Source organism: Formica exsecta, unplaced genomic scaffold (assembly GCF_003651465.1).
Source record: "Formica exsecta isolate Colony F162 unplaced genomic scaffold, ASM365146v1 scaffold98, whole genome shotgun sequence".
Taxonomy (NCBI): domain Eukaryota; kingdom Metazoa; phylum Arthropoda; class Insecta; order Hymenoptera; family Formicidae; genus Formica; species Formica exsecta.
Genome location: NW_021853741.1, coordinates 243,571 through 259,222, shown reverse-complemented (window position 1 = coordinate 259,222; position 15,652 = coordinate 243,571). Strand labels below are relative to the sequence as shown.

Below are 15,652 nucleotides of genomic sequence, written 5' to 3'. Positions count from 1 at the left end.
TATAATTATTTAATTAAATATAGATATTTCGGGCACTAGAGCTTTATAATGGCTAAATAAAAGGTCCGATAATTCACATATCTGTTGTCTAATTTATTATTTAAATAATAAATAATTTATAGAAATCCACAATAATTAAATAATCAAACAGAAACATATATATTTATTTGAATCCAGATACTCGAATAGTTGGATTCTAAAAAATGAATTTGATAAGAGCGCTATACATTTATTAAGTCGCGGTTGATGTAGTCGATAATAGTTTAATTGCAAACCTCGAGCCGGAAAAGCTTCTCAGCCTGGAACGGACTTTTTACAAAGAGCATTAATCTCTAGGTAGCTAGCAGTAATCTCTAGGAGGACCTTTAATCGACTAACACGCGACGCAGCTTTAATTTGATTTGTCACTACGTTCAAACGAATCCGACGCGAAATGAACGTTCGTCTAGCAAAATCGGGCCATTGCATTCGCACTGAGCCAGCGGATTTCAAAATTCACAATTCTCGAAAATAAATACGGATTCTCGTTCTCTCTTTGCTTCTTTCTCTCCACGATCCAAGTATAATATAACGTACTCTCTTACGTTCCCGCACGATTCACATTCCGAGTCAGATTGTGTTTCCTCAGAGTGAGAATGCATCCTGGCTCTTTCTCTCTTGCTCTTTCTCTCGTTCTTTCTCTCTCTCTCTCTCTCTCTCTTTCTCTCTCTCCCTCTCTTTCTCTAGCAGCGACGCAACTATCTCGGAAGACATTTCATTTTCACTCGTCCACGGTTGCTTCTGTTTGTCCTAGGGGTATAATTTCAGCGTGTCGCGTCACGGGCGCTCCGTAACTCGCTTCAGTTTCTTACGAGCGAAACACGGCACATTCGCGCTCGAGCAACAGAATTTCAGGATAATCCGCTTTTCCGACGGCGATGGGATATCGATCATTCTCAAGAGGCAAGTGGAAAGTAATGTCCATTTACATTGACGCCACCCTCGCGTCTTACCGCGGTTGCAAACTGTTCGGAACAATGTTGGACGTTGTTCCTTTCTTCTCTCTTTCTTTTCCTTATTCTCTATCCTCGTGCTCGTCGAACGAACTTAACGAATTACTATTGCTCAAACGTTTAACCGTGTATATACAACGTGCAATTTGTTGGTCCTGGTATGCGATGAGACGTAGCGTGTCCAACAACAACGGTAGTGCCGAAGCAAATATTTCAGAGCGATATCTTATGTTTGTGGAAATTTAACGATCGGTCGTGGAGCTTCGATGGTGCAAACCTTTCTGCACCATCCCCGCAATATACACCACTGTCCTCTCATCACATACGCAGTGTGACGCTCGAGTAATCAAGACACTGAGCGTCGTCGAGGCAATAATCCCGAGACGTTTTGGACCGTTAAAAGCTCGCGATACGGAGTTGGTGGCGCATCCGGTTCGCCTTAACGACTAGACTATCCCCGAATTCGCTGATTACGGCTATAGCTGGACCCACGAGCGTCCCCCTCACACAAAGACAACGTGCGGTTTCTCGGAAAGCGGCGGCGGCGGCGGTGGCGGCGGCGGCGACTGATGTGCCGGCTCGTAATCGTAATCGTACTCGTAATCGTAACCGTAGTCCAACCGTCGCAGAGCGTTCGATCGGGCGGAAGGGCTTTGCGCGCGATAAAGCGATAGCACTTCCGGCGGCTCGTCCCGCAGATCGGTCACGTCCGCCACCGCGTACACCCCTTCCTCCGTCGGCCGCTTCCCGTACGAAGGATCTACGAGGTCGCGATGCCCGGGCCGGGCGTACCGCGGAGTCTCGTAGATGTTCGTGTCCTGCGACTGCGGGCTGCACTCCGCCGTAGCAGCCGCCGCCATCTTGCCCCGCGGCGAATCGTACGACATATCGTCATTGTTCCTGGCCAACAGACGGCGGCTGTACGACTCGGCGTTCTTGTCCAGCCCGTTGTCGCTCCTACCTACGTAGACGAGAAATTCGGGACGGTTTGGCGCGGCGTACGCTAGCGACGAGCGTCTCTTCCTCTTCGCCCGGGTGACATGCGCGATCAGGGCGAGCACGGTCGCGGCCGCCGCTAGACAACCGGCTGCCGATAGCGATAGATACAGCGGGCTCAGGCGACACCGTAGGGAACCCTCGGATAGCGCGATCAGCTCCTTGCCGGCGAATTCCTCATCGCTGCAGACGATGTCGTGGGTATCCAGTTCGAGCCGCGTCTCGTTACGTCGCTCCTCGGCGCGAATCACGTTCCACAGCCAGTGGACCGAGCAGTTGCACACGAGAGGATTGCCGCCGACACGCAAATGGGATAGACCGTCGACCGGAAATTGCGTCGGTTGCAGAGTCGCCAGGCTACATCGGCGTAGCGAGACCCACCTGAGGTATCGAGCCCCGTATAAGACACGTACTGGTAGCTCCCTCAATTCTCGATTGCCGTCCATCGAGATGCGCTCGAGGTTCACGTTATCGGCGAACGCTCGTGCGTTCACGCTCGCGATCATGCAGTCGTTCAGTTCCAAGCTCCTCAACTCGAAGAGATTGCGAAAGGCCACGGCCTCTAAAAACCCGAGAGGATTCGTGCTTAAAACGAGGCTCGTGAGAACGCTTAGTCTGGCCAAGGCGGCCGTAGGCACGGACGTTAGATTGTTCCCGGATAGATCCAGATACAAGAGATCCGGCAGGCGATCGAAGGCGACATCGGCGATGCCTCTAATGACGTTGTTCGACAGATTTAGGGAGACCAGCGATGGTAATGACGGCAAGGAGTCTCGATTGAGTTCCAGTATCAAGTTATACGACATATCTATTCGCTCCAGACTTGGCGCTAGCGCCAGGTTATTCGTCGGTATTTCCAACAGCGAATTCTCGCTTAGGATCAGTGTCCGTATCTTGTGCAGATTCGTCAGTAGGTCGTCAGGCAGACTCGTAATCGAATTGTCGCTCAGATTCAACACTTCCAGCTCGCTGGTGTATTTGAACGCCTGCTCGTCCATGTGCGAGATGTTGTTGCCAGCCAGATTCAATTCCTTCAGGGACGTAAGTCCTCGCAGAGCATTCTTCGCTAGTGTATGAACCGCGTTGTTGCTGACGTTTAGCGCGAGCAAGTTTTGTTGCAGACCAAAATTCTCCTGGCCCAATGTGTGGATGAGATTCGAGCTGAGATCGAGGCTCTCGAGATTCCCGTAGAAACCGAAGGTGAGGTGCACGCTGGTCACGCGATTCTTGGAAAGATCCAGGTGACGGATCTCCGGGTTCAATTGGATCGGCACGACCTCGAGATCGGCGTGAGCGCAAGAGGCGCGTAGACTCTCATCGTCGCACCGACATCGTGCCGGGCAGAGGCCACTAGCCACAGCTGTCATCACGGCGACCATCGCTATCGCGATCGGCAGCGTCGACGGCGGCGACGGCCCATGTGATGCCATTCCATATGAGCTTCTTCCGGACTGGAACTACCCTGCACAATAAAATGGACAAATAACAAAATTAACGATTATTATCACATTAATCATCGGTGAATATAGCGCCAGTGGCGTATTAAAGATATGCGAATAAATATATGATAATTAGAGAAATCAAGAATGGCATTAGAACAGTAGAACAGAAATATCACGAAGACAAGTTTTCGAAACGATGAAATTAAATAAACAATAAGAGACAATTATTTGTTCGCTTAAAACTTAATTCTCGACAGTTTTTAATCATTTTTAATTAAAAAGAATATTGATATAAAAAAAATATATATCGGATGTCCGTCCCTAAATGTCCAGGCAAATATCTCACAACTGATTGAAGTTACAAAAAAGTTTAATAAGAGAAATTAGCACAGTTTTTAGTCCGCAATAAAGCGGATGTAATAAAATTTTTTGTGTTCATAACCTTTTCAAGTTATAAAGATCACTATCGTTTTTTTTAAATAGAAGCCCTTATTTTTTATTGTATATTCTTATAGCCCTTCTTGAGACCTTTTCAAAACACTATAATAAAATATTTTTTCATTAAGTATTTTTCGAGTTATTCTATATCTTAATCTGACATATTTTGATATAAAATATAAAATATTTCGTAAAATATTTAGTTTTCGATAATCTTACCGTAATACTTTTATGTACAGAATAATGAGACAAATCAATTGATAATAAAAAAAATAATTGTTTTTAAGAAAAAGTATGTAATTATTTACAAAATATTTTTTTTCGGACATTTATGGGCGGACACCCTGTATATAACATTTTGTATTAATAAAAATAATTTTATAATCAAAAGAGATAAGATTAACTTAAAAAGTTCGTCAAATAATTTGTAACTCATCAAAAATACAGTTGTGGTCAAAAGATTCTCTTTATCAATCACTCCAACATAAATCCGTCTGTGTGTGTGAATATCGTGTGATTTATTTACTATTATATATCCATAGTTATGAAGTTGCACGCCTCGAAGCGCGATAGAAATTACTTTATCGCTCATTTCCAATTATCTCTTTAATGATCGACAGTTTAATGATATTAATAGCATGTTTAATTCTACATTTCAAAATACTTTATCAGAATTCTATTCTTCAACAAAGTGATGTAGTACTATCATTACAATTAATTAGGTCACATGATAAATAAGTCACGTGAAATAATAATTGCTTGACATATTAAACATATGTAATTTTTAAAAGAGCATAAATATAAAGCAAAATATATATCTTAAAACATTGATACGGTTTCACGCCCGCGCAGCTTCAATCAATTACATAATTATTACATCCTATCGTATTTATTCACGCAAAAGTACGAAAACATTTCTTCGCGCTTTATACGATATATATAACGTGCGTGATTATATAAACGATATTTCTACGCTATGAAGCTGGTGTGCAGTTTCAAATAAAAATCCGCCGTTAGCTGAAAGACCTTTGTGAGCCGGGTAACTCGCGAAAGCGTAACTACCTTTTACGTTCACCGGTTTGCTACACAAGCTCGATGCAAGTTTATTTACGGACACCTGCACGTTCATTCGTGTTCAGATTTCGCGCCGCCTGCATCTCCTCCCGGGGTATGTACGACATGGCGCAGTTTGTATGTCAACTTTTTTAATGCCCATGGAAGGTAAATAACACCACCCACTCGTGACAAAAAGAGAAATGACAAACTGGCTTCGAAAGAGAAGTGGATATTAATTTTGCGTCTATACCCGACTAAATTTATTGTGCCCTGTTAATTAAATCGCGAAAAATTTCGCTGTTTCATCTGACGACTTTTTAAGGTTTTCTGATTCGCGATACGCCTAAGAAGTTGTTAATACAATGAAATTGATTAATGCAAATTAGTATACATAAATTGCCTCTATAAAAAAATATGTTCATATATAAAAATTTTTATAATAAAAATTTTTCGATAAGAGATATTTAATATATGTAATAATAATTAAAGAAAAGTGATTATATTCAAATCATTTAAATTTAAATAATAAAATTCGAGATAATATTGGGGAATACAAAAATGCCTGTCAATAATTTAAATCGTTATACAAATATATTAAAAATAATATTTATTTTTGCTTGACAAGTTTCACACATTACTTATAAATTGACGAGTGTCAATCATATTACGAAAAAATATTGCAATGCTACACTTATATCTCAATGTGTTACCTTGTTTAAAAAAACTCATAAACTATAAATCAACTTTATTATATTTTAACAATATTTTTTCATATCACTTTATAGCAGCGTATTTCCCTTGTAGTATATCCTTAGACGATGAAATATAATGGAATCATCCTACAGAGTCTTCAAAGAAAGTTGGAGGAAACAAGAAAACGATACGTTTGCCAACGACGCGTTTATTTCTTAGAGCATGGTGCATCCTTGGTAAATTTATCCGTAAAACAAGCAATTCGACGAGTCGCTGTTCGTATTTCACGTGAAAGCACAGCGTACTTGGTCTATTGCGATAGAATTAAGACTTGGGAAATTTACTAGGCGACAAGATAAACAATGCTCGAGCCATTAACATTTCGTTAAATCTCTTGTAAAGATATTATGTTGTAATTCTCGTCTCAAAAATTAACAATTTTATATTTTCGGACAATTTAATAAAAGTTAAAAAACCATAAATGCACAAATAATCTTTTTCATCTTTTTGCAGACATGATTGATTCGTGCAACTAAGCGCGGAATATCTTTAGATAAATCAATGCTATTCAAACATTTAGAACGTTTTGTTACAAATAATCTTTATTTTATGCCTGAACCCCATCGTAATATCCCTAAAAAAATATATATATATATATATAACGCGTTTGTAATCGACTTTGAAATTCTGGTTTAATATACGCATAGTTCGGCCATCGCGATTGAAAATCGATACTAGATTAGCCCGTCAAATTAACCGCGATAGCCCCATATAATCAGCCTTGTAATCGAACACAAAAGCACCTTGTACGAGGAAAACACGGTTTGCCGAGAGGCAGGTGGAAAACATTACACGTTGCAATCGTTGCGTTATGACCCGTGCCAGAACGCATAATCAACGAGACGCAAGCGTGTGTATCAAGCGGGATATTACGCACTGCGCCAACGATAATTTCGATTCTACTGGCGAGATATCTCTGCCAAGTTCTCTCCTCTATATGTCTAGAAATTCCCCAATATCCTCGTTTCGGTAAGTGCTGCCTGTGCCAGTAATTTTTCACGTCTCTTTTTCTGCGCTCTGCCCGGGAATAACAAATGGCGCTGATCTCACTGTCATGTATAATGCACAGATTTACAGCATCCCGCTATCTGACACAGCTATATGTCCAAAGCCGCCGCCCTCGCTGCTCCCCTCTCAGGGCCGCGCCATCGCGTCCGCAAAAAAAAAAAAAAGAAAAAAAAAGAAGGTACCGCGGACGTTAACATCCGCGGCAAGTAATATCCCGTATAGCGGCGCGCATCATTTTCTCCGGGAAATCGGGCGCCCCCTCCCCCCTCCCTCAAAACCCGCTTTTTTTTTTCTACCTCGTAACGGACGCGCCGGGATGGGGGTGTTTTTCGGCTGCCGGAATATCGCCGTGAGGAAGAAAGTTGTGAAGAGGGTGAAACGAGATCGGCAAGGGTGTATAGGAGGGAGAGACGCGGCTGGAAGGAAGTTGATTGCGCGGGGAAATTCTAGGAGGATATCTTGTCCCGCGGGGTAAAAGCTGACATCGCTCTGATAAACAACGCTTGTCTACGACCGTCAGGATGATAAGAGTAAAGCCCCGGGAATTAGCCCAAGTATCGCAACATAGTATCTAGGTCAGCGGAAAGTTTTTATTTCGCTCTCTGGCAACTCGTTAAGGATTTACATTCACTGGGACTAACTACATATAATCTAGTTCTGTGCATCGCAAGTTTCGTGTAAGCTCCGACAAACGATTAAGTGCCCGAACGAAGCTGTTCTATTAGTGATGTACTACAGCGATGGAATATTTAGAGTGCAATATCAAAGATCAAAGTAATTGTTTCTACAGAATATCCATCGCTACAGAATATTCATCGTGAGCTAATCTTGTTGTAAGCAGTAAAGTATTACGTTAGGTCAGTTCATTCCTTTGCTGCGAAACACAGAGAGAAGAATAGCTCTATACTATATCAATAAAAAAATGATAAACTGATTACACGAAAATGATGTGATTCTGATTTAGAGATCTGTAATCATTGTTTAAAGACTATAAAACATTATAGCTACTAAATCTGTATGCGATGAGATCCTTGCGCAAATCTTTCAGATTAATAATGTATATTTACTCCGAGATTGAACAAATAAATTTAATTATCTTAAATTATTATAATCTCACATCGCGTGCGCAAACAGTTTACAATAGTTTATTATATCCAGATATAATTTTGCAGCGCACGTATTATTATCATTGATATTTCATTACGCTGTAATTTATACGTGATATTTTCGCACAAAGAATTCATAAATAATACATCGCACATAATTTGCACAATATGTTTACGTGTTTACAAGCTTATATTATACGATCAGTGTGTGTGTGTGTAATTAAAAACGTTACATTACGATATACATTATGCGATATACATTTCTCGTCCGATAAATTATGCTCTGCAAATAATTTCCGGCTGAAAAATTAATATAAACTGAGGCACACAGTTTAATTCTAGATCGTCGAAGAGAAGCGTCGGGATTCTCAAGATAGCCGAGTTAGATTGCCCCGTTTATCGGCTAAAGGGAACGTAAATAATAAATAAGACGATGCTTCCCCTCGTCGCGACAGACGACGAAATTTGCCCGGACATGCATAATACATGTGGAAATGGCATCGAGCGTGGCAGCTAGGCCGACGGTGGCTTCTTGTCTATAATAGAATCTGCGCCGTTTGCCCGATTCTATGGGGCATAAAGCAAAGAAGTCTCGGATAACGTATAACAGGCCGAGCCGTTCAATTTACAGAATCGTCTTTCGGCTCCCCAAAACCACTCGTCTCGCTTCAAGCTCAAAAACTGCGAATTGAAGACGAGCCAAAGTCATACCAAACTTGGCTAACCACCGAGTGAACGCTCCAACTTACGAGTCTCTCTCTCTAGCGAGAAGCACGAACCACGCGCGAACTATAATTTTACGATTTATACACTATATCGTTCTCTAATATGTGTCATGCCGCAAAGATAACGCAATTCTACGATAATGCAATTGGCAAATCATGTAGCGTACGTGAGATAAGATAGGATAATATTTTCTTGTCGAATGCAGTTATCAGTTACCGCAAAAGAAGGAGCATTATCTCGTCAGGAAATAACTTTTAAAATTGTATGTAAAAAACAAAATTAATAATTTTTATCTGTTTATTATTAAGTTTATACGGTAAATTAAACTCTTGACAAATTAGGTGAACTAAGTCACACGTTTATCGGAAGATCCGTGAAGACATTTTTAAATGCAGCATTTCTCCCGCTACATCCCAAAATAAAAAAGCGACGATGCTGGGGGCGTGCGTTTAATTAATTTCGTTTTGCACCGGACGGGACGACACTGCTGCACCGAAGACAACAGCGGTATAAGAGTTATCTGGCGTTGTAAATATTCGAGAATGGTAATTAAAAGCGTCCCCGCGGGTACAGTAGCAGATCAAACATTAATATCGTCGACGTTCTACGCGCGAGGTTGGTTGGTATCCCGGAATTAAACTAAGCTACGCTCTAAACGAATCGCACGAATCGCTGCATTGAAATGCTAATTCAATTAATTCTTCGGGGTTAAAAACTTGGCGGCACCACACGTGCGGGGCGCCGGGCCGAAACGACTAATTGGATTAGCATATTAATGCGCGAAATCGGAAAATTCGTTAAGCCAAAAGTTTGCTCTAGCCCAGTCGAGTCTCTCGCCTCGCCTTAATGAATAGCCCTCTACCTCGGGGCGCGCGATGCAGTTGCTGGCGCATAAATTACGTGGCGAACAACGGGGGCTGGACCCGTATACGCCTCCCCCCCCCCTCCTCCTGTTTAATTTATGCATTTCTTGACCCGTATCAGTAGACTCGGTTTCCTACCTGTTGGTCCGCGTCTGGCCTGCCACCTGTTCGAAAGGGATCCTCCTCCTTTCCTACTTCATTCTTCTTCCTCTCCTCTACGAAGAGGAACGAAAAAAATGCCTCGCCTTTTACGTTATTTAACGACCGGAATCTTCGGCACGTTTGTTATATTCGAAACTCATTCGAAGAAATAACGCTTACTAATTTAACGCCGTTTAACGATACCAGGAAGGCATTCATTTTCGTTCAACCATCGTGCGTGTCTACCTTATACCCCGATATAACTTCGGGACAGATGTTCGATCCGATCCGGTTCGTATCGCGTCGAGAAGATCGAGAGATCGACCAGTCCTCCCGTAGACGGTAACGGCCACTTAAGACAGCTGGCAATCAACGTCGAACCGAATATCCTACGCAAGGGAGGAAGTTTGGACAATCGGTATCGATAGTGTGCGATACCTGACGATCAGGAATGGATGTCACGAAACTTAACGATTTACAGACAGAACGCCCGTTTAACCGTCTGTAAAATGTTACCCAGGTTCATCGAGAAATTCTCCCCTCGCTTGCAAACCGCGCTCTCTCTTTCCTTTGCGACGGAAAATTATGCAAATTGAAGGAAAGTTTCGTTTCTCGCGTGCTCGAGCGGGGGAGTCTTGAGCGAAAGGGCTCGAACGGAGTTATTTCCATAGTACGCAGAGGATTAATGCAGTGGTTACTAGTGTCCGGTTCGTATTTCCAGCAAGAGGGATGGCACTCGATCGGTCATCGAGCACGTCGAAACGATTTTAACCCTCCCGGTCTTGTCGGGGCGCGCGGCTGAAGTCCGCGTATCCGTTCGAGTAAAATATTGCTTTACGCGAAGGTCGTGGCGACGTAGAAAGGAGAGAGGAAGGAAAACGGGGGTTTGAAAGGGGAAAGAGAGAAAGAGGACTCGCCCGGTTGGGTACAACCAAGCTACGAGGGAGGCGAGTGGGAAAAAGCCCTCTGCAATTGCAATCCGGACAAATATCCGGAGTCGAGATGAACGACGAACAAAGAGAGAGAGACGGAGAAAGAGAGAAGGAGAAAATGAAAGAGAGAGAGAGAGAGAGAAAGAGGGCGTAGAGGGGAAAGAGGAAGAGAGAAAGAGAGAGAGGGAGGGTGAGAGTCTCTGGTAGCGGAGAAATTGTTCGGGCTACTGCGAAACGAAACGAAACGAAACGCTTCTCCCGCTACTCCTATATATATATACGGTAGTCGATAAACCGCGCCTGCGTAGCTCAAACACACAGAGGCTACCCTCCGTCGTAGCACGACGAAGGCTTAGGGGGCACGCATACCTCCGCTCAGCGTTCTCGTGGGCGCGCGCGAGCGCAAGGGTGTGGATTAAAGATATTAAAGATACCCAGATTCCCCTCCTTCCCCCCTCCCCCCCGTACCGCGTTTGTCCGCCCCTTAGTACTTCCGTTTCGATCATATGTAAACGAACACTTCGAGGTCGCACCGTTTCTATCTCCTCTCTCCCATCGTTCTCTCGCTCTTCCTCTTCCTCTTCCCATGACGCGTTTTTGGGCGTCTCTCTCTCTCTCTCTCTCTCTCTCTCGTTCTTTTTTTCTTCATTCTTCCTTTTTGTCATCTCGCCTGCGGCGACGTTTCCGCCGCACTCAAAAAAGATTCGGATTTCTAAAGTTAAATCGCACGCATCGCAGATCGCTCGCGCGGGTTTCCGTTTTTGGGGGAGATGCGGGCTCGAGATACAGAGAGATCGGGGGTGCTCTCGGAAACAGTGTCATTAGGATTGCGGGGCGCGCGTGTATCTTGATATTGCGTCTGCGCCATCGAGATCGTTAGATCTCGACATTATCCACTTTATCTCGCGCCGCTTTCATCGCGCTCAGTTCATCAGTTACACCCTCTCTCCCGTTCTTGCTCCTTTTTTTTTTTTTTTTTTTTTTTTTAATAAACATTACGTGCACCGCGTGGAATGCTCGGTTCGTTAGTTATTACTATCTATTCTTTTTCGGGGGTGGGGGGATCCCCACCCCCCGAAAAAGAAAAGCGGACGCCGGTTAAATTGCACGGCGCGTTAAACGAGGCTTTTCTTGGTCGGATCGTTTTGTGATTGTTCCAAATTTAAAGGAGCCAAGCTTAGCGGCGCCGAGGAAATCGCCCTTGCATATATACATATATAGCGCGACGCGTCTCGCGTCGTTCGATTCTACCATCAAAGATATTGAAATACTCTCAGACTCGGGTCGCACGTACATACATTCATACATGCACAGCTTCTCTCGATCGTATCCGCGGACGAATATGTAGTCGCGACCATCGTCGTGGTCGTCTTATTTCAGCATTCCTCGCTTTCAGCGACCGCGTTTCTCATAAAATCCCCTCGGGCTTCATAAAAATCGTCTGCCGATAAATCACGAATGAAATTCTACGGACGTGTATAATTCACATACGCGCACACACACACACACATATATATATAAACGTTGTCCTGATCCGCGAGCGATTCGTTCGGTGCGCACAGCTTTGAGCGAATTACGGTCGGTAGAGAGAATTAATCGTTTAAGTCTCTCTCTCTCTCTCTCTCTCTCTCTCTCTCTCTCTCTCTCTCGGTGCTGTCAACGCAGTACCTCTATGAATTTCATATCCACGCGCTTTCGCATGCAGCGGAGATATGAAAATAACTAGACCGCACTCTCATCTACACGCACATTTTTTAGCCGTGTGACGTCTGATATTGCATATCTCTTACGTTTGAACCGGTGAAGAGATCTCTTATCGAATTATCTCTATAACATATTAGCTTTTAAAAAAATTACAGCAAGTTAATTTTTCGATAATGCAATTAATTAATCGATTTAAAGTGATTTACAAATCTATTTTTATTTCTAAAAAATTATATAATTTGATATCCGGCAAATTATACTAAAAAACATTCTCGTTTAAAATTTTATTCACTTTTTACGAAAATTTATATATTAATTGCCGATACGATATAATTCAATTTATCTATTGCGGTCAACGTGCAATTAACCTTAAGCAAATCCAATACAATTCTCCACGTACTTATTACATATATATAGAGTTTATATAATGTTATATAACTTTTTTCTGATTATTTCAAGTTTCTTTAGAGAATTTAGAGTAGAATTTTTTTTTCCTTGTATATTAAGGAACGATCTTAATTCTTATTTTATAGTCAAGATCAAATTTCTTGAATTAATCAAGCATAAAAAAATATTGAAAGTCTGTTTAAAATGCATAATAAAATTTTAAAATAATAATAAAATTTTAAATCAATAAATTTGTGTTATCTACTTGCATGTCTGATATTGAAATACTGAATAATGACTAAAATATTCAATCGATATCTCTTATCAATTTTCAGCTAATAAAAGAGAAATGAATTGCAAAAAGTTGGTCTGATAATGTACCATTGAGAGAAAAGTGATTTCTGGACGTCTCTTTTGTATGTCTAAATAGAACGGATAATAAACATTATTGTGTTGAGCAGAACCATATTAAAGAGATATCGACACAACAAATCAATCACAAAATTTATAAATGAGAGTTCGATATGTAGCGTGATAGTTCTAATTTACGATATGCGTGACATATGTATATCAACGCATATTCGGTACGTCAAGACCCGGGATATGTATCCTCGCAATTCCGCATCTCGATACCGCGCAGAAATGTCGGTCAGACATTATATTAAAATATCCCATCTGTGCTTCTCTGCTGTTCTACAGCGATAACTATCGGTTATTTCCTCCACCTGTCCCTCATCCAGAATCGTCATTTATTTCAGTTGCAAAAGTAGTTGAGAATTCGCTCTATTTTACATATTCCAAATCAAATTTTAAACAACTATTATTATATATATATATATATATATATATATCTCTTCTCTGTCCTATTCAATTTTGTATAATTTAAAAAATTTTATTGTAATAATTCAGATATATTATAACTTTTTGTAACGTGAGACTAGAAAACACAGTGTTTTTCAATGATTCATTTCTCTCCTCTTTCAGAATAAAATTTTTGTGGAGTATACGCGTTTATCTCGCATATATGCACGTTAATTTATTCACGTTTCTGGTACAACCATATTTAACAGTCAAGATAATAACTACGCCTAGCTTCGAAATGAAGAGCATAGTGACGTAGTCGGACTAACAATATTAAGCTTGTTTAGTCGTTCGTTCCAGTACGACGGCCAGCCACTTCCCTTCCTGTCCTTTCTCTGCCACGTTTCCGGTTTTCCAGAGAGTAACGACCTACTCTCGTGCTTACAGCTTTTCCACGCAGGATTATGACGTTACTTGACAAGGAGACGTCCCAGATCCAATTACAATTGCGTATCGAGACGGATATACTCGCCAAAATAATAATCTCGGCATCGCGGCAGCTAGCGTCATAAATATCATACACTCGTTCCTCCACACAGGAATGAAAACGCGCAGGTTAACATCGTCCAATTACATAATCCCGCCCTCGTAATACGATCGATCAAATCCAGGCAATTAGCCCATTTCTTTCTCGCTTCCTGTCCGCTTTCCTGTTTGTCGAAAATGCGGTTCCCTTCCATTCAACGCGGGCTTCCTCCTTCTCACAATGGACGATACGTGAAAGGGAAGATTCGATGGCTCAAATGAGGATGCACCTTGAGCCGGCAGCTCGCGGTCACGATAATCCGCAACGATTATTTTTCGCGCCTCAGGCTGCGGCTTCTCACGGTCTCCCTTCCCCGTGAATGATCTTTTCATTATCGTATGTTCGCGTTTGCAGAACGAATATCGAGAAAGTGTCAAATTTATTCTGTATATATATATGTGCGTACCACTTTGATTATAGCAGAGATATTATTGATTACACTGGTCGACAAAATAAGATTTTATTTGGCCTTAAGATCTATCAAGTCATAGATTTTTTAGCGCTGATTACGAATCTGGTCGTAAAAATGGCGTATCATGTCAAGTTTTTGAAAAATCTCAGTCAAAGTTACTGAAATATTGATATTTTTGCGTGAGTTATATCTGTCGATGGGGACGTGCTCTAGAAAGCAACGACAGCTCAAAATAAAGCTCAAGACGTATACTTTATAATAAAAAAGCCAGAAGTCCAAGGCAAGAAAGGTTTTCCTGAAAAAAAGTGGTCGAAACATAAGAAATATCATTTATCGCGGTGTCCCCCAGTCATACGTCTCCAATTGTCCGTTATTAAAATACTAGTGCCAAAAGCTATTCTAATTTTGTTCTTAAATGATAGCGACCACAAAAATCTACCTACATACCTACTTCCATAATTTAAATAATTTTTCAAAAATTTGATCCGCCATTTTTAACTTTGAAATTTTAACACGTGATTCGTGATTAATGACCAGGCAAATGTATACATATCGACTTTCATAATTAGAATGATTTAAAAAAAAAAATGTAGCAACTGACAATTGGAGAGACGTATGACGGGGGCGACACTGCGATAGATTTTTCTTATACTTCGACCACTTTTTTCCAGGAAAACTTTTTTTACCTGGGACTTTTGGCATTTTTATTACAAAGTATAAGTCTTGAGCTTCATTTTCAGCTGTCGCTGCCTTCTGTAGCACGTCCCCATCGAAAGATATAATTCACGTAAGAGTCTATTTTAGCAACTTTGACTGAAGTTTTCTCAAAAAACTTGACGTGACACGCTATTTTTACGGCCAGATTCGTAAAGCGCGCTAAAAAATCTATCAGAAATGACTTGATAGAACTTAAGGCAAATTTAGTGTTGAACAATGTTATCTGAGCAAACTGCCGCAATTTCTTCGTTTCTTCGCCGGGTTAATGTTTGCCGTTGTAAGTAATCATATTGACCCCCTCGACGAAGTGTGCACGCCGCGATTCAATTGTTGTGGTTTCACTCAATTATTACGACGGATGGATCGAGACAAAAGAAATCCTCCTCAAGTGGGCTTCCTGAATCGCGATCTACCACCTAAAGGGAGCCGTAAACAAAGGCGACCGGCAAACAATGCCAGCTACAAGAGCAAACACGACATCCGCCTTTCACAGAGCGCCGCGCATAAAACTGAAGTGCAAGGTACAAGTTCACAAGAGAAAAGAGACAGCTTCTCTCTCTCTCTCTCTCTCTCTTCCACCCTCCCTCCCCTC

At 41.8% G+C, this 15,652-nt stretch overlaps 1 protein-coding gene across 2 annotated transcripts in view; it reads right to left on the bottom strand.

Moving 5' to 3' along the window:
- Nucleotides 1–135: 135 nt before the first annotated feature.
- LOC115245511 (platelet glycoprotein V-like) overlaps nucleotides 136–15,652 on the bottom strand; it is a 50,174-nt gene continuing 34,657 nt past the window's right edge. For both annotated transcript variants that reach the window (XM_029823882.1, XM_029823881.1), the window contains one exon: nucleotides 136–3,450. In XM_029823882.1, the coding sequence (XP_029679742.1) occupies nucleotides 1,496–3,418 (1,923 nt within the window). In that variant the 5' untranslated portion in view covers nucleotides 3,419–3,450 and the 3' untranslated portion in view covers nucleotides 136–1,495. The remainder of the gene's footprint in view (nucleotides 3,451–15,652) is intronic.